The 18,617-nt window shown below is 41.9% G+C and overlaps 1 protein-coding gene across 13 annotated transcripts in view; it reads right to left on the bottom strand.

The window, feature by feature from the left end:
• Window positions 1–16,865, bottom strand: part of MINDY2 (MINDY lysine 48 deubiquitinase 2) — an 84,939-nt gene extending 68,074 nt beyond the window's left edge. For all 13 annotated transcript variants that reach the window (XR_012414995.1, XR_012414996.1, XR_012414997.1 and 10 more), the window contains exon 1: window positions 15,929–16,865. Coding sequence is in view for 8 of the 13 variants with exons in the window: in XM_065547971.2 (XP_065404043.1) it covers window positions 15,929–16,771 (843 nt within the window). In the remaining 5 variants the exon portion in view is untranslated. The remainder of the gene's footprint in view (window positions 1–15,928) is intronic.
• Window positions 16,866–18,617: the final 1,752 nt, after the last annotated feature.

The following is an 18,617-nucleotide window of genomic DNA, read 5'->3' as shown; positions in this document are numbered from 1 at the left end:
AGTGGCTCACGCCTGTAATCCCAACACTTTCAGAGGCGAAGGTGGGCAGATCACTTGAGGTCAGTAGTTAGAGGCCAGCCTGGCCAACATGGTGAAACCTCCCGTCTGGGCAATAGAATAAAAAGAAAAAAAAAAAGTAAAGAAATAGGCTGGGTATAGTAGCTCACGCCTGTAATCCCAGCACTTTGGGAGGCTGAGGCAAGCAGATCACTTGAGGTTGAGAGTTCAAGATCAGCCTAGCCAACATGGTGAAACCATCTCTCTACTAAAACTACAAAAACTAGCTGGGCATGGTAGCGCATGCTTATAATCCCAGCTACTTGGGAGGCTGAGGCAGGAGAATCACTTGGACCCAGGAGGCGGGGGTTGCAGTGAGCCAAGATTGTGCCACTGCACTCCAGCCTGGGTGACAAGAGTGAAACTCCATCTCAATAAAATATAAATTAGTAAGTAAAGAAAAGGATGCTATAAAAAAAAAATCAAGATTACCAGCTATCTGTGGTAACAGAAGGAGTTATAGTTGGAAAGGGGCTTTTAAGGGGATTCTGACATGCTGACAACGCTCTATTCTTTGACCTTCTTGACCTGCAATGGTAGTTCCACTGATGTTTGCTTTATAATAATTTATTAAACTGGACATCTATTTTATGTATGTTTCTATGTGTTACATTTCACAATAAAAAGTTTAAAAGTAAATAGATACATTACAGTGATATTTAAACTAAAAACCCCAGAAAATCCATTAAAATTAATTCAGCTGCAACAACACATTAGTCTAAATTAATTTTTCAAATGCATTGTCAAATGAATGACATAGATATTACAGTCAATGACTGCAAATACTTTAACTGACAGTCACAAGCACACTCCAGGGTATATTTATAGACTAGGAGAAAAAATAAATACTGTAGGATGGACACTCAAAGTAATTACTGTATCAATGATAGAAGAATAGTAACATTGTTAAAAATTCTTCAGCAATTATTTTGTGTTCAACTAAGGAAATCCTTTAAATCAGCGATTCTTCCAACAATTCTCCCAAATGTTGAAAAAGGTCCTCTAGGTGTTTATGTTATCAAATGTAATAATGTCACAATTTTGTTTTAATCAACAAGTAAAATAAGTTTTTAAAAAGACCCCTATAAAACAGAATGGTCTGAAGCCCTCTGTAAGCATAGATGACAGTCAATAGTTATAATTAGTCATCTAGTAAATTTATTATTCAGTAAAAACCAAGAGATGTCTTTGAGGTTTGATCATCATTTCATTCTAAATTATTTTTATTGTCTGTGACTTTTTTTTTTTTGAGATGGAGTCTCGCTCTGTTGCCCAGACTGGGGTGCAGTGGCGCGATCTCAGCTCACTGCAAGCTCCGTCTCCCGGGTTCATGCCATTCTCCTGCCTCAGCCTCCCGAGTAGCTGGGACTACAGGCACCTGCCACCATGCCCGGCGGGTTTTTTTTTGTATTTTTTAGTAGAGACGGGGTTTCACCGTGTTAGGCAGGATAGTCTCGATCTCCTGACGTCGTGATCCGCCCGTCTCGGCCTCCCAAAGTGCTGGGATTACAGGCTTGAGCCACCGCGCCTGGCCGTTTGTGACATTTTTAAATAATTTCAGGTCAGGCCCGGTGGCTCACACCTGTAATCCAGGAGGCTGAGGTGGGCAGATCACTTGATGTCAGGAGTACGAGACCAGCCTGGCCAACTTGGTGAAACACCGACTCTACTAAAAAAACACAAAAATTGGCCAGGTGTCGTGGCGCACACCTGTAGTCCCAGTTACTTGGGAGACTGAGGCAGGAGAATTGCTTGAACCCAGGAGGCGGAGGCTTCAGTGAGCAGAGATCGTGCCATTACACTCCAGCCTGGGTGACACAGTGAGACCCTGTTTCAATTAAAAAAAAAAAAAAAATTCAATAGACTATTTTTTTTAAAGCAGTTTTAGGGTTTACAGAAAAACTGGGCAGAAAGTACACAGAGTTCCCATAAATGACATATTTTTAAATTGAAACTCTGGCAAATTACTGTTGACTGTTTGTTTTTCTAAATAAACTTTCTTTTGGAACACAGTCCCTCTCATTTGTTAATGTACCGTCTTTGGCTGCTTTTCCACTACAATGCAGAGATGAATCTGCGCAGCAGGGACTGCAGGGTATGCAAAGCCTAAAACATTAGTATTTACTATCTGATCCTTTACAGGAAAAGTGTGCTGATCTCTGCATTAGATGATTTTTTTAGAAGCAAATACACAAATATTTCAACTCACTTATTTACAAGCAGTCAGTAGTATATTCATTTCCTGAATTGTAGCCAGTAAAGTACTTTGGATGTTTATTAAAACTAAAAAGTGCCTACTTCACACTAATACTATGGAGCCATCCACAGATCTGAATTATTTTTTTTAACCATTTAAGATCTTCCCAAAAGCTTGCTTCTTTTTTTTTTTTTTTTTTTGCTTTCCTTCACCAGCATCACCTCAAAAGCAAGTGCCAAGGGTTTTGTTAATAACCTAATAAGGCTCTGTTAATAACCTAAAAAGAGTTGTAAGTCTTTTTAGATTTTTTCAAAGGAGAAACAAGTTATGAGATAGCTGGCTAAGAATATAGAACTAACAGTTGTGGCAGTCTGTCTGAATCTCTAAATTTTAAGTTTTACAATGAAAAAAAATAACTGGCTGGGTGCGATGTCTCACGTCTATAGTCCCAGCACTTTGGGAGGCTGAAGTGGAAGGATCGCTTGAGCCCAGGAGTTTAGACCAGCCTAAGTAATATAGGGAAACCCTGTCCCTACAGAAAAAACCCCAACACAAACAACAAAACTTAGCCAGGTGTGGTGTTGCATGCCTGTAGTTCCAGCTATTTGGGAGGCTGAGGTGGGAACATCACTTGAGCCCAGGAATTTTGAAGCTGCAGTGAGCCACTGTCATGCCACTGCACTCCAGCCTGGGCAACAGAGAGAGACCCTATCTAAAAAAAAAGAAAGAAGAGAAAGAAAAAAATGACAAATCAAGTATGACCTCTTTTAGTAATTATCTACAACATATTGTTTATAATAAATGAGTACTTTAACAAATACAAAGGTACTTGGAAGACACTTTAAGTAGTTTAAATATTCCTCCTAAAATCTGAGCAAAGTATCTCAACATATATTAAAAAATAGCTCCCAATTAATAGAGGCCAAATAAATTTTTATTATCTAGGAAAATGTTCTACCCTATAAATATTACTGAATTAACTGGATTTCCTGAGGAAATTATTATTATTATTTTTAAGACATGTTCTCACTGTCCTCCAGGATGGATCGCAGTGGCAGGATCATAGCATACTGCAGCCTTGACCTCCTGGGTTAAAGCAATCCTCCTACCTGAGCCTCCCAAGTAGCTGGAACTACAGGCATGCACCACCACACGACTAATTTTTGTATTTTTTGTAGAGGTGGGGTTTTACTACATTGCCCAATCTGGTCTTGAACTCCTGGCCTCAAGCAATCCTCCCACGTCAGCCTCCCAAATCACTGGGATTACAGGTGTGAGCCACCGCACTCGGCCCTGGAAAATTATTAATATAAGCACAAGAATATTTAAATCAATAAAAGAAAAAAGCTACTCAGACTCCAAATGTTCCACTATAAGGTAAAACCTAAAAAATCTAGCTCAATTATTCTATCGTCCAGGCTAGAGTGCAGTGGCAATATCATGGCTCGTTGTAGCCTCGACCTCCCCGAGCTCAGGTGATCCTCCCACCTCCACCTCCCAAGTAGCTGGGACCACAGATGTGTGCCACCATGCTTGGCTACTTTTTTGTATTTTTTGTAGAGATGGGGTTTTGACATGTTGACCAAACTCCTGCTTAAATCTGCCTACCTCAGCCTCCTAAAGTGGTAGGATTACAGGTGTAAGTCCCCATGCCTGGCCCATTCTGTAATTCTTAATCATCTAAAGAAGAAAGTAAATCTGGGAATAGACTCAAGCAAGACCAAAAATAGTAACAACAAAACCTTCTGTTTAAACTGTAAGTGAAATCTTAAACAGGAATGTGAAACATCCTAAGAATGATATGCCAAGGTTTTGACACCTGTGATTTTGATAACCCAAAGGAAAAGATAAATGCAGAGGACTCAGCAATAACTAAGAAATAAGAAGTACTTTATATAGGTGATGGCAAGTACAAAAATTACTACTAGCCAAATAATGTTTTTAAATGCTTAACAATTAGAATACCAATATAATAAGTATTCAAGAAACACACACTTTGAGTTCCAACACCTCTTCAAAGTTGGGAAGATACTTGAGAAAATATAAAATTGAGTTATTTGCCAGTCTCTGCTCTTTAGAAAAGAGAAGTCACGGGCTGGGCAGAGTGGCTCACTCCTGTAATCCCAGCACTTTGGGAGGCCGAGGTGGGTGGATCACCTGAGGTTAGGAGTTCAAGACCAGCCTGGCTAACATGGTGAAATCCCATCTCTACTAAAAATACAAAAAATTAGCCAGGCGTGGTGGCAGGCACCTGTAATCCCAGCCACTCAGGAAGCTGAGGGAGGACAATCACTTGGGCCAGAGAGGCAGAGGCTGCAGTGAGCCAAGACCATGCCACTGCACTCCAGCCTGGGTGACAGAGCGAGACTCTGACTCAAAAAAAAAAAAGAGAGAGAGAGAAAATTACATATATTGAACATCTACTAATTGTCATTCAATTTTATGTTACCTGAATCCCCAGCAATCCTATGAAGCAGGCATTATTAACCCCATTCAAAGAATAAACTAAGGCTTTAAAACGTTAATTTATCCAAAGTAAGTAGAAGTACTGTGATGGGAAGTGAGATCAGACACCAAAGCCAATTGCCTTTTCCATTATACCAATACTCACAGGCTTTTCTAACAACAGCAGAACACTTTCCACTCAATGAAATCTTATATAAAACATCATCTGTAACATATTTTAAATCAATAATTGATAGAACTTTGTGACCAGGGAAAAGTGGAGCATCATGGGGAAAGAATAATCAAAGTTGACTCTAAGGCTCAGGAAACTAAAAATCAAGATCCATACAATTGATAGCAATGGAAATTTGGCAAGTGAAGATAAGTTTGTAGAAGAAAATGATGTCTGCTTTGGAACTGTGACATTTTTAGTTTGACATTCAAACAGGGAGTTGAGTTTGGAACAAAGAAGATAACATTTTTATATTGCAGTTTATTTTTGTATTACTTACGTATGGCAAAATGGACCCACTAAATAATAGTCAAATTTCACTAATATGAAATATGCAGTGTTTACATGCATATGTGTGTATATATGTAGCATTTATATATTCGGCATGAATATATAGTATTCATGATTTTTTAGTTGAAATTGTAAAGAAATTATTCTTTAGAAAATATTAGAAGTAGGCCGGGCGCGGTGGCTCAAGCCTGTAATCCCAGCACTTTGGGAGGCCGAGACGGGCGGATCACGAGTTCAGGAGATCGAGACCATCCTGGCTAACACGGTGAAACCCCGTCTCTACTAAAATACAAAAAAAATTAGCCGAGTGAGGTGGCGGGCGCCTGTACTCCCAGCTACTCAGGAGGCTGAGGCAGGAGAATGGCGTGAACCCGGGAGGCGGGGCTTGCAGTGAGCTGAGATCCGGCCACTGCACTCCAGCCTGGGCAACAGAGCCAGACTCCGTCTCAAAAAAAAAAAAAAAAAAGAAAAAGAAAATATTAGAAGTAATAATGGGAATCAAAGAGAAGCTTTACCCACTTTTTTCAAAATAAGGACTCAAAAACTTAAGGATTCTTTCAACATGCCTTTAATTCTGGCTCCAGCAAATAAAAATGTATGTATTATAATCTATTACACATCATGCTTTACATTTTAATTTCTTGTATGTACTATTTATTTACTACTAATAATATAATACTTACTAAAAAATACTCAAATTCAGACTTTTTAGTAAATCTAATTGGCTTTCTACTTGCTATCAGTATTTCTTTCTTTTTTTTTCTTTTTTTGAGATGGAGTCTCGCTCTGTCACCCAGGCTGGAGTGCAGTGAGATAATCTCGGTTCACTGCAAACTCCGTCTCCTGGGTTCAAGCAATTCTCTACCTCAGCCTCCCAAGTAGCTGGGATTACAGGCACCCGCCAGCACGCACGGCTAATTTTTGCATTTTTAGTAGAGACAGGGTTTCACCACCTTCACCAGGCTGGTCTTGAACTCCTGACCTTGTGATCCACCCACCTTGGCCTCCTAAAGTGCTGGGATTACAGGCATAAGCCACCGCGCTCCGATGCCATCAGTATTTCAAAACAGAAAAATTTTATGAGACAACCCACAAATTAAAAAGGCTTTGAAACTCTGAAACACTTTTGTCAGTTTTTAGCATAATTTAGACCCTATCCTCAGAGTAAGACCAAGGCCTATTTAAAACTGTCAGACACTGCAGATATATTCACACATATTAAATTTGCAGGAAAGTCTTATTTTATAAGCACTTCAAAGTGTTTTAGAGCAATAAAGAATGTTGTTGCAGTGAGATTTACTAATAAAAGATTTACTAGTAGGCTGGGTGCAGTGGCTCATGCCTGTAATCCCAGCACTTTGGGAGGCCAAGGTGGGCTGACTGCCTGAGGTCAGGAGTTCGAGACCAACCTGGCCAAAATGGTAAAACCCTGTCTCTACTAAAAATACAAAACAATTAGCTGGGTGTGGTGGCAGGTGTCTGTAATCCCGGGTACTTGGGACACTGAGGCAGGAGAGTAGCTTGAACCCAGGAGGCGGGGGTTGCAGTGAGCCGAGACTGCACCATCGCACTCCAGCCTGGGCAACAAGAACTAAACTCTGTCTGAAAAAAATATATAAAAATTTACTAGTAAAAGAAGGCATCTTCCATTCAGAATTCACCATGTATATTTAAGAAGCTCAGCAAGCTTACTATGCTGAAAAATCTCCTCCCCAAAATATTAATAATTAAACTTTTACATTAATTGCTTGAAAGATAGATGAGAATAGGGTAAGGTAAGAGACCATTTTGAAGGCTACTAAGGTAGTCCAGGTGAGAGATGAAGGCCTGAACTAGGGTAGTGGCAGTAGAAAAAGAAGTTACTAATTGCTGAAAAACATCTAAGAATGTATTTAATAAACTACAATGGGAAAGTCAAGTTTATTCACCATAGTACCCCAAAGAGACTCTGAAATTAGAAGTGTCAGACACTTCAGAAGACGTAAGATAAAGCACAGAGAGCTAAAAACGGGAGTCTGTATAAAGAGCAACTAGTACCAGATTGCAGAATTTGATCTAAGAAATAATGAAGTCTATTTCTGCTTCTCTGACTTTATCATTGGCTCTCCCATCCTGTTTTGCCCCAGACCTATTGTCCACCAGACTTAGTGCTATCTTGAACTTTATCTTCCCAATCAAACATCCTGAGTGAGAGCTCTGGTTCTAGAGTAGGTGATAATCTTACCTTGGGCTAGTTATTTAAACTTTATGCACTTCAATTTTCTTTTTTTTTGAGAACGGAGTTTCACTCTTGTTGCCCAGGCTGGAGTGCAATGGCATGATCTAGGCTCACTGCAAACTCCGCCTCCCAAGTTAAAGTGATTCTCCTGCCTCAGTCTCCTGAGTAGCTGGGATTACAGGTATGCGCCACCACGCCCAGCTAATTTTGTATTTTTAGTAGAGATGGGGTTTCTCCATGTTGGTCAGGCTGGTCTCAAACTCCTGACCTCAGGTGATCTGCCTACCTCGGCCTCCCAAAGTGCTGGGATTACAGGCATGAGCCACTGTGCCCGGCCTCAATTTTCTATATACATAAAATAAGAACAACAGTCTACATAAGGATTTCATGATGTGGTTGAGAAAATTAAAAGAGAAAACATACAATGCATGTAAAATAATGCACAGTATCTGGACACAAAAATAATTGAGTACTTACTATTATTATTCAAAGTCCCTATGATTGTTAGTACCACCTGTGCCCAAATGTCCTTCACCTGGGACTCAACAGATAAGGTTGGATAGGGAGTGAGAAGGTTTTTCACTAAAAGACTACTCATATCAAGGGGAGAAGAAGAAATGAACACATCTATCACTATTAGAGGGCAACTCCTACTGGCAGTATTTATTCTCTCCTCAGCCCTTGTCTACCTTATCTTACAAATCCAGAGTTACAACACCAATTCTTGGAAAAGACTGGGAATGAAAGCCTCAGAAATGTTCTTAAGTCTTTTGTGTAAACAAAACCCCACAATTGTGTGAAGTTTTAATCTCTTTTTACAGGATCTATATTTAAAAACAAGGTGGGCAGAGGCTAAGATGGAACCTTTGGCTCACCATCTGTTTTTCCTTTTTTATAAGTAATAAACACACTTGGAAAACCTCAAAAGAGCTCTGTGCTTACTTCAGGAAAAGAAAATTTGTGTGATTACAATGTTTCTGCAAGTCAGGGGAAAAAGCATAACCTAGATGGAAGTTAGAAGTGTCTGTGAAAGGATATGAGGTAAAAAAGTCATCAAGGAGGGAGGGAGAACTAGAGAAAAAACTCACCCCTGGCAAAAAGCTCACCTTCATCGTGCCTCACTTCGCAGGTGATAATGAGACAAAAGCGTATGTCCATTTGAACTTTGAATTTTCTGTTAATAGCCTTTTGTTCATTTTGCCATTGTGCTGCTCATCTTTTTCTAATTTATAAGGGCTCTTTGTAAATTAAGAAATTAGGGTTGGCCATGGTGACTCACGCCTGTAATCCCAGCACTCTGGGAGGCTAAGCCAGGATTACTTGAGGCCAGGAGTTCAAGGCCAGACTAGACAACATGGTGAGACACATCTCTACAGAAAAAATAAAAAAGAAACTGGTTGGGCACAGTGGCTCACACCTGTAATCTTAATACTTTGGAAGGCTGAGGTGGGCAGATCACTTGAGGTCGGGAGTTCAAGACCAGCCTGGCCAAGATGGTGAAACCCTGTCTCTATTAAAAATACAAAAATTAGCCGGAAATCGCATGAACCCAGGAGGCAGAGGTTGCAGCGAGCCAAGATCGTGCCACTGCACTCCGGCCTAGGCGACTGAGTGAGACTCCGTCAAAAAAAAAAAAAAATTAGGTGGGCATGGTAGCACACACTTGTGGTCCCAGCTGCTCAGGATGCTGAGGCTGGAGGACTGCTTGAGCTCGGGAGGTCACGGCTATAGGGAGCCATGATTGCACCACCACGCTCCAGCCTGGGTGACAGAATGACAGTCTATCTCAAAAAAAGAAAAAGAAAAAAAAAAAGGGAAATTAGCCCTTAGATAATCCAGCAAATAGTTCTCTTGGTTTAGTGGGTTTTGATTTAGTTTGTGTCTGTTCTTTTTTTTTAAGCTTTTTTATATTTTACAGAATCAAATATATGAATCCTTATTTTACAGTTTATAGGTTTGATGTTTGGAGAAACCAACTTTACATTAAAAATCCTTCTTCAGGACCCCAGCATCCCTCCCATGACTTGGAACAGGAGATAATCTCAGCTTATACTAAGCAAAGAAAAAAACCGGGAAAAGAATTCCCTACCAAAAACAGTTAAGAAGGAGAGGAGATGTGTTTCCAGCATCTTAAATTAGTGCATTCATTTTTCTACTAAAATGCTATACAATGATTAAATATTGCAATACTCTATCTTCTCTATCACAACATATAATATAGGTTATATGTAAGTTTTTTTGTATGTATATTGGCCTCAGAACCTATAACATTCTAAAAGAAAAAAAAAAGTATAACCAAGTAGGGATTCCCTCTATTATTAAAGAAATACCTTTGTAAGCACTAAAATATATATGTTATTTACCTCTAGCTTAACTTCATAAACACCTAATTACATGGGTTACAGCCCTCAAATATACCTATAAAAAGCATTTTTTTACAGCTAAGATTTTAAAAAATTATTAAAAATCAAACATAGTCAAAAAGAAGCAAAATAAAAATGTATTCTAAGTGATACATTTGATACATTTTGATAAGTTTACCTGGTATAATTTGTAATTTGAGCCCAGGAGTTTGAGACTAGCTGGGGCAATATAGTGAGACCCCATCTCTACAAAAAAACAATTAAAAGGAAAAACACAGAGGTAGATGAAATTATCTCTTGAAAATGAGAGGTAAACAGAATTATAAATTTGAGCTTGAATTAAATGTAATAGATTTCTTTCTTGATTTGTTAAATTATCACAGCTCAACTATTTAATAGATTTTCTTTTTTTACAATTAAAAAAAATTTTTTTTTCTTTTATAGAGATGGGGTCTCATTATGTTGACCAGGCTGGTCTCAAACTCCTGGGCTCAACTGATCCTCCGGCCTTGGACTTCCAAAGTGCTAGGATTACAGGCGTGAGCCACAGTGCCCAGCCAACTATTTAATAGATTACGAATGATCACCTACTCTCTATCAGTTCTGAACCAATACTTTCAACTCAGTCCTTACCCTGTTTGATCACTTTTACTGTCACTTCTCATCCAGAACTACTACACTTATGCCTTTGCTCAAATCCTCCCAGTTTGTTCAGTCTATTGATTTTCTAATAATTTCATCCTCTCCCAAAAGAGATGATCAGCTGTTTTCCCTTTCAATTCTCTAATTCTCTCCCCCTACACCCCAGGTGTCAGTTCTTGAAAGAAAAGCCCAAGTCTTGATAACTCTAACCAGTCATTCTTCCTGCTCCTATTTCCAGACATAAGCAAACTAGGGAAAGACCAAAAACAAAGCAAAACTGATAATCTAATCGTTTTTAAAGGATACCTCAATTTATCCATGCTACTAATTGGCAGTCTTTCTGTTTGTGCCTCAAATTCCTAAGCATAATCTCCACTGAGATTCTTCTTTAAAATGCAATATACTTTTCTCACAAAATTCACCCCGTCAAATGCTTTACAATCTTAATTATTAATGAGTTCAATAGTTACTGCTTATGAGTTCAATGATTATTTTGCCAAACTGAAAAATACAAGGCTTCAGTTTTCATCTACCTCTCTTTTTTTTCCTTATTATTATTTTTTTACAGACATGGGGGGTCTCACTACATTGCCCCAGCTGGTCTCAAACTCCTGGGCTCAAGCGATCCTCCTGTCTTAGCCTCCCGCAATGCTGGGATTACAGGCATGAGCCACCACACACGGCCAACCTCTCTATCTTAACGTGACCTTGTCTCTGTATTTTTCTTGTTCCATTCCTCCCAATACTTCAGAAAATACAGTTGTTGTTCCTTTCCTCTAAAGACAACTGAGGATTCCATGTTATCCTGACTTTTCAGTGACCTTGTCCCTACACCTGTCATCTTCGGCAGAATCTTCCCTACTCCATCAGCTCTCTGATGCTGCTGCATTTGACAATAGTAATGTACTAAATTTTTAATACATTATCTTTCTCTGAATACTCTCATGACATTGCCCTATTTCTAGTTCTCATTCCACATCTCAAATTGTGCCTATGCTGGTTTTTCACTCCCTCACCCTTAATATTCTTCCCTTCCTCCCCCAATTTGATCTTTATTCCTCTGTTTTCTCTCTGTCTCCTGGAGAATGAGGTAGGGGAGGAGAGGGAGTGGGGAAATTGAGGCAGGATGGAGAGGATGTTTCTGCTGGCAATTTGTCACTCTCACATATTGGGATGGCAAAAAAAGTTGAGAACTATTGCTCACTACTCTCTGGAGAATTCATTTAGTCTCAGAACTACCATATTTACTCTAGGTAGTAATTCTCCAATTTGATTTTTCTCTATAATTTTATAGCCTCTTGCAGGTGGATCACCTGAGGTCAGGAGTTCAAGACCAGCCAGGCCAACATGGTGAAACCCTGTCTCTAATAAAAATACAAAATTAGCCGGTGTAGTGGCACACGCTTGTAGTCCCAGCTACTGGAGAGACTGAGACAGGAGAATCACTTGAACCCAGGAGGCATAGGCTGTAGTGAGCCGAGATCCTCCCACTGCACTCCAGCCTGGGCAAGACAGAGTGAGACTCTAGAAAAAAAAAAAAAAATCAGCCTCTTTCCTGAGACCCAGTCCATGCTTCTAACAGCATAATGAATATTTATATTTTTATGTCCCACTACTGGACATTTCCAACTAAACACAACCAAACTTTGGCATCAACTTCCCCATCTAAAATAATTCGCTTAATACCTTCCCTATCTTTTGAAAGATCCAACCAATCTTTGTTACTCAGGTTTGAAAAATGGTGTTACTGTCTTCACTTCTTATAGCCAGTCAGTGATGAAATCATCATTGGGAATGCTACATTATCCTCATCAAAGAGAGGGGGCAAAGAACTCTAACCAAAGCGCTATCCGCATCAATTCTTCCTGCTACACTCACTACAATCTTACTTCTAGCCTAATATCAAAGTAAAAGACCACTTTCTTCATGTCATTTCTTTATCTAGCAATTTAGAATAGCTCCAATATCAGCTATATATAAAGTCTAAACAGCTACATCAATGGATCCTCTGAAATCTGACAACCACCTTCACACCCCATTTACTATTTTTCTCTACTAGAGCATTTCTCAACCTTTTTGTTCCCAAAGCCCTTTACAGTCTTAAAAATGATTGAGGACCCCCAATAACTTTCATCTATGTGGATATCTATCTATATCCACCTTATTATAAATTAAAATTGAGAAAAATTTAAAACACAAAGTACAGAGGCATACACTGCATTAACTGTCAGAGCGATGCCATTACATCATGTAGCCTGAAAAACTCCATGGACACTTGTGAGAGAATGAGAGTGAAAAAGGCAAACAGGCCGGGTGCGGTGGCTCAAGCCTGTAATCCCAGCACTTTGGGAGGCCGAGACGGGTGGATCACGAGGTCAGGAGATCGAGACCATCCTGGCTAACACGGTGAAACCCTGTCTCTACTAAAAAAAAAAATACAAAAAACTAGCCAGGCGAGGTGGCGGGTGCCTGTAGTCCCAGCTACTCGGGAGGCTGAGGCAGGAGAATGGCGTGAACCCGGGAGGCAGAGCTTGCAGTGAGCTGAGATCTGGCCACTGCACTCCAGCCTGGGTGACAGAGCAAGACTCCATCTCAAAAAAAAAAAAAAAAAAGAAAAAAAGAAAAAGGCAAATAACTTCTTAGTATTATTATAAAAATAGTTTTGACTTCTAGTACCCGGCTCACTTTGAGAATACTGCTCTACTTTGCTTCTCTCATCCATCTCTTTATCAATCATCAATGATTACTTATGACTGGTTTTTGTGTGCATCAATAGGCTGGAGGAAAAAAAAAAACACTGATAACCACAGATTTACAAAATAATCTCCAAATTCATTAGCATGCTTGCTGATTCATAATCTGACAAAACCTGTCAATTTTATTTCCTGCTATTACCACCATTTCCTTTACCTCCTATGCTGCACAATTCAACCCAGGTTGAAGGTCCCAAGTAGAAGAAATCCTTTTCTGCTTCAGTATCTTTTAATACACTATTCTCTTTGCCCAGAAGGTCTTCTCTCACTCATCCTTTGGATCTAGTTCACAGGTTATCTCTTCTATGAAGTCTTCCCTTGATAATCCCCTCCCCAATTACCCTTTTCTCTGGGCTTCCATAGCATATTAGAGCTTCTCACATTGCACTGTAATTATTGTTTATATGTCTGTCATCCCACTAGATAGCTACGTGAAGGCAGGTTTGCATCATACTCATCTTTGCATTTCCTTTTTTTTCTTTTTTGGGGATGGGGTTTCGCTCTTGTTGCCCAGGCTGGAGTGCAGTGGCTTGATCTCGGCTCACTGCAACCTCCACCTCCTGAGTTCAAGCAATTCTCCTGCCTCGACTTCCCAAGTAGCTGGGATTACAGGTGCCCACCACCATGCCCGTCTAATTTTTTTGTATTTTTAATAGAGATGGGGTTTCACTATGTTGGCCAGGGTGATCTCGAACTCCTGACCTTACGTGATCCACCCGCCTCGGCCTTCCAAAGTGCTAGGAGTACAGGTATGAGCCACTGCGCCTGGCCTCATCTTTGCATTTCTAGTACCTCACACATAGTGGGAACCCAAATATTTGATCATTCACTTGAATCTGTCTGAATTGAATGAGTCAGTTTAATATGCATCTATCCCCAAATACTCCAGACCACAGTACTTGCCCTTTCCTCTGAATTTCTGCAGTACTATATCAGAAAAAGGACTACAGGAAAGTAATAGCTATTCCTTCCTACAAAAAAGATTAGGGACTCTGGCCCATTAGAGCAAGTCTAACTCCCCAGTTGAGAGCCTCTATCACGTGGCTCTTCTTTACCTTTTCAACCTTATTTTTCATTATTCTCCAACATTAACTTACCACCTCTGTCATTTAATAAACATATAAACACACAATATCCATTCTATTTTCATTCCTTTGGTTTATACTCTTCTCTCCCCTGGGAATTCCATTTCCCTGTTATTCTAAATTCTCTTCCTTAAAAGATCTGTTAAATTGCTCTAATGGTGGTGTCTTTTTAAAAAAGAAAGAAAAAAAAAAAGATTGGTTCAAGATCCATAAATCCCATGAAGCTTTCTAGGACTATGCCATACCAAATGAAAATTTCCCCTTTCTGAATATCAAATGCATTTCCACAGATTTACCACAATTTACCTACCACTTGTCTCATAGAACTTACTATTTCTTGTTCTTAAACAGTTTCAAGTAAGTCAATGATGCCACCTCAAACAGCTTGACAGCCTTTTAAGGGCAGGTACTGTCTTCACTCAAAACATCTCAGTGCCATTATGCACCAGACAGTGGCAAGGTTTCTAATTTTATTTCTTTTGTATCAGCCCTTGCTAGTGACAGGAAAATAAAGGCATGTTTGATAAACACTATTCCCTTTACGTGATTTTCTTCCTAACTGTTCAGAAGAATCCAGGTTATTTTTTTCTTTTCTTTTTCTTTTAATATAGGGTCTCACTATATTGCCCAGGCTAGTCTCAAACTTCTGGGCTCAAGCGATTGTCTTGTCTCAGCCTCCAGCGTAGTTGAGCTTACAGAGTAGCTGAGATTACAGGCGCACACCACCACACCCAGTTTGGGTTATTTTTTTTTCTAGGAAACATTGCATCTATAAATATAATTACCAATTTGAAAATAAAATAGGTGCTGTGAGATGCATCTTCTTAGCACCCTAACACTGCAAGCTTAAATACGACACTTCATTTTACAGGTAACTCTCTCTGAGTCCTCATCATACCTATTTTTAAGGGTCCTTCCTTTTTTTGCTCCTTCACCTTAGATATATCTTTTCTTACTTTAGTTTTTAAGAGTTTTAGCTCCTTTAACACATTCGGATGCATGGTTACTGGTAATAATGCCAAACCATTTGAGAGCCAAAGAAATGAGGCAAGTAAAAATCATGCATAAAATGAAAACAATCTTTGAAAACCAAGAAGTTATGGTAATTGGGTCTCAGACCAATGCTTTTCCTTAAATGGAATTTGTCTAAAGAGCCACATCTTTCCCATCACCATTCTCTTAAGTATCTACACACGAATGGGGCATTAGTTGGAAATCAGACTAAACATAACCATCAAAACTTAGTCCATGATATCACGGATTGATGGTAACTTCTGAAGAATACTTTCTCCAATTCTTCACTTTTTTGCATATGTGATAAAGTCGGCAAGAAAACATAGGAAATTATAGTTTAAAATAATCATAAGATTAAAGATACTCTAAGTCCTTCTTGTTTCTAAGTGTATCAACCACAATTGAACGCTGAAACAACACTACAAGAGAAAACGGAGGTTAGGGGCAATTCTTTTCGATATATGTACAAGGGAATATTCTTTCAACATGGAAGTCTTGGAATGAATTTCATGTAAGAAGGGGACTGATGAATGAGGAAAGAAAGGAAGCCATCACCTGACATGCAGCAGCTCCCTCACCCCGTTTTCCTCCACCCCAAAAGCTGTAGGAAGTAGAAAGCTGCAGAATGTACCTTCCAGGCCAGGAGCAAAACATTGAGGATGGCCAGCAAGGGGCAGGGTCCGTTCTCATTCTGGGTGATGATGGGTGTGTTCTCTTCCTTCCACTGGATCCACTTGATGTGATATACAGACTGTCCCGGGAAGCGTTCCTTGGAGGCCGCCAGCACCTGAGCGGTCTCCTCCTCCTCCTCCTCCCCCTTGCACAGAGGAACAGCCCCGGGCAACACCGCCGCGCCCTCCTCCTCCTCAGGGACCCTGTTCTCCGCTCCCTCCTCACTATTGAACTCGCAGCTACTGGGAAAAGAATGCAGGTTAGAGAACGACTCCAGAGAGTCCAGGCTCGGCGATTCCCCAGGAGGGGTCGGGTCGCTGCAACTGCTGCTGAGGCCGCCGGCGCTGCTGGGCTCTTCGGAGCCGGCGGCCGTCAGCTCTGCTTGGCAGGTGCCGGCGAGATCCGGGCGGTCTCCCGCGTCTCCGGCGGGACCCAACTCATGACCCACTCCGGCCACGGCTGTCTCCGGGGAGGCGGTCACCTTGTACTGCCCTCTCAGAGGCGCCTCGGCGGCAGCAGGACTCTCCACACCACTATCCTTCAAGTCCAAACCCGGGGAGGAGCTGCAAGGTCCGGGAACCTCAGGAGAGCCCGCGGGAGAAGCCGAGTCCGGGAGGCTCCTGCTGGCGGCCGCCGCCCCCAGCCCATTCCCGCCGCTGCTCTCCGCCGCCCATACCCCAGGACCATCACCAGCGGCAAGCCTGGTCTCTTGTAGCCCTTCCTGCGAAGAACCTGTCCCTGACGCTGGCCCGGCCGCCACCCCGTGTTCTAGCGGCTGCAGGCTCTCGGGGCTGCTCTCCATACCGGGCCGCCCGCCCCCAGCTCTATGGAGACCGCGGCCAGTTCTCCGCAGCCAGCGCCTCGGACGCCATGACAGCTGTATTGGCAGCAACAGCGCCCTGGCGCGGCCCCGGCCAGGCACGTCACCGGGGAGGGCACTAAGAACGCGCGCGCGCGCGCTACCGCGCTCTCCGTGCGCTCTGAGCTTGCCTCCGCTTGACTGCGCGCTGAGGGGCGAAGGCGAACCACTCAGCAGCCTCCCACGTGGCCCAGCCCCTTCCGTGTGCCCGCCCGAGCTCGCGCTCCGAAGGCCGGGCGTGGAGGGCGTGGCTAGGAGGGCGCGGCCGGGGGGCGCGCCCCCGCGGCTCAGCTCCAGTAGGAAAACATCCTCTCACTATGTGGCCGGAAGTTGAACTCCGGGGCAGCCCGCTTGTGTGCGGCTTCTTTAAAGGCAAAGCAGGCGGCGGAGAGCTTGGTTGTAACCCTTTAGCGCTGGGTCGTGTGTGGCCCACCCTCGGGCTCAGGCGTTGTGGAGTGGTTGGAGGTGGTTGTAGTATTTGGCAAAGAACTTGTCCCTGAAGGGCTCAGGAGACCTGTTTTCTCAGCTCCTAATATGGAAAATTGAAGGCATTTCTTACGAGATGCAGATTTTAAAGCGGGCATATCTACTCGAGGGGTTTGGATTACTGCACTGCACAAGTTCCAGTATCTCTCGGTTTTGGCTGAGAAGAGCTGTGCTTCTCACCAGCTACTGGTGAGACACTCGCCCTACAGGCAGAGTCAGTATGGTTGTGGACATTGACCTGCGCAGCAAAAGAAAGTGGCTAATTTGCGCCACTAATAATAAATTAGCTTGTGTTTGAATTAGCCAAGTGTTTGCGGTTTTGCTAACTTGGCTTCACTTTGCATGGAGTGGGAAGTGCCTGCTTCTGAAAAGGTGACTTTTTTCCTAATTAGAATAGACTCCTCTTAAGGCCATGCAGTTTTCAAAGAAAAAAGACAAGCTGGACGTTTTTTAGTAACAAAATGTATGTGGGTCCTATTCTAACTTGTTCCAGAAAAGGGCTTTTCCCCCCATTTTTTTCCTTTCAACATTTTCTGGGCTGTTGGGGATACAAAATTTAACAAGACAGGTCTTCCTTCGCAGACATATAAATACCTCTGTTGGTTAGAGAAGGCAGACAAAATTGCAAAGTAGTATTTCATTCAGTCGTTTAATACATTTTAGTACCAAGTAAGTTGCTGGATACTGTCTGGCACTGGAGATGCCATAGTGGATCACAGAGCTTATATCTTCGTGGAGCTTACTGGGTTTGTGTGTGTGTGTGTGTGTTTTTTTTGTTTTTGAGACGGAGTCTCGCTCCGTGGCCCAGGCTGGAGTGCAGTGGCGCGATCTCGGCTCACTGCAGGCTCCGCCTCCCGGGTTCATGCCATTCTCCTGCCTCAGCCTCCCGAGTAGCTGGGACTACAGGCGCCTGCCACCACGCCCAGCTAATTTTTTGTATTTTTAATAGAGACAGGGTTTCACCGTGTTAGCCAGGATGGTCTCGATCTCCTGACCTCGTGATCCGCCCATCTCGGCCTCCCAAAGTGCTGGGATTACAGGTGTGAGCTACTGCACCCGGCCAATGTTTTTTTTTTTTTTCTTATTGCTATATTTTTAATGCCTACTTAGATGGTTTTTTTTTTTTTTTGGAGACGGAGTCTCGCTCTGCCCCCCAGGCTGGAGTGCAGCTCCACCTCCCGGGTTCAAGCGATTCTCCTGCCTCAGTTTCCCAAGTGGCTGGGACTATAGGCGCCTGCCACCAGCTAATTTTTTCTATTTTTAGTAGAGATGGGGTTTCACCATGTTAGCCAGGATGGTCTCG

The sequence above is a fragment of the Macaca fascicularis genome, chromosome 7 (genome assembly GCF_037993035.2).
Source record: "Macaca fascicularis isolate 582-1 chromosome 7, T2T-MFA8v1.1".
Lineage (NCBI taxonomy): Eukaryota > Metazoa > Chordata > Mammalia > Primates > Cercopithecidae > Macaca > Macaca fascicularis.
The sequence above is the reverse complement of the archived record's forward strand: the minus strand, read 5'-3'. Positions and strand labels throughout refer to the sequence as shown.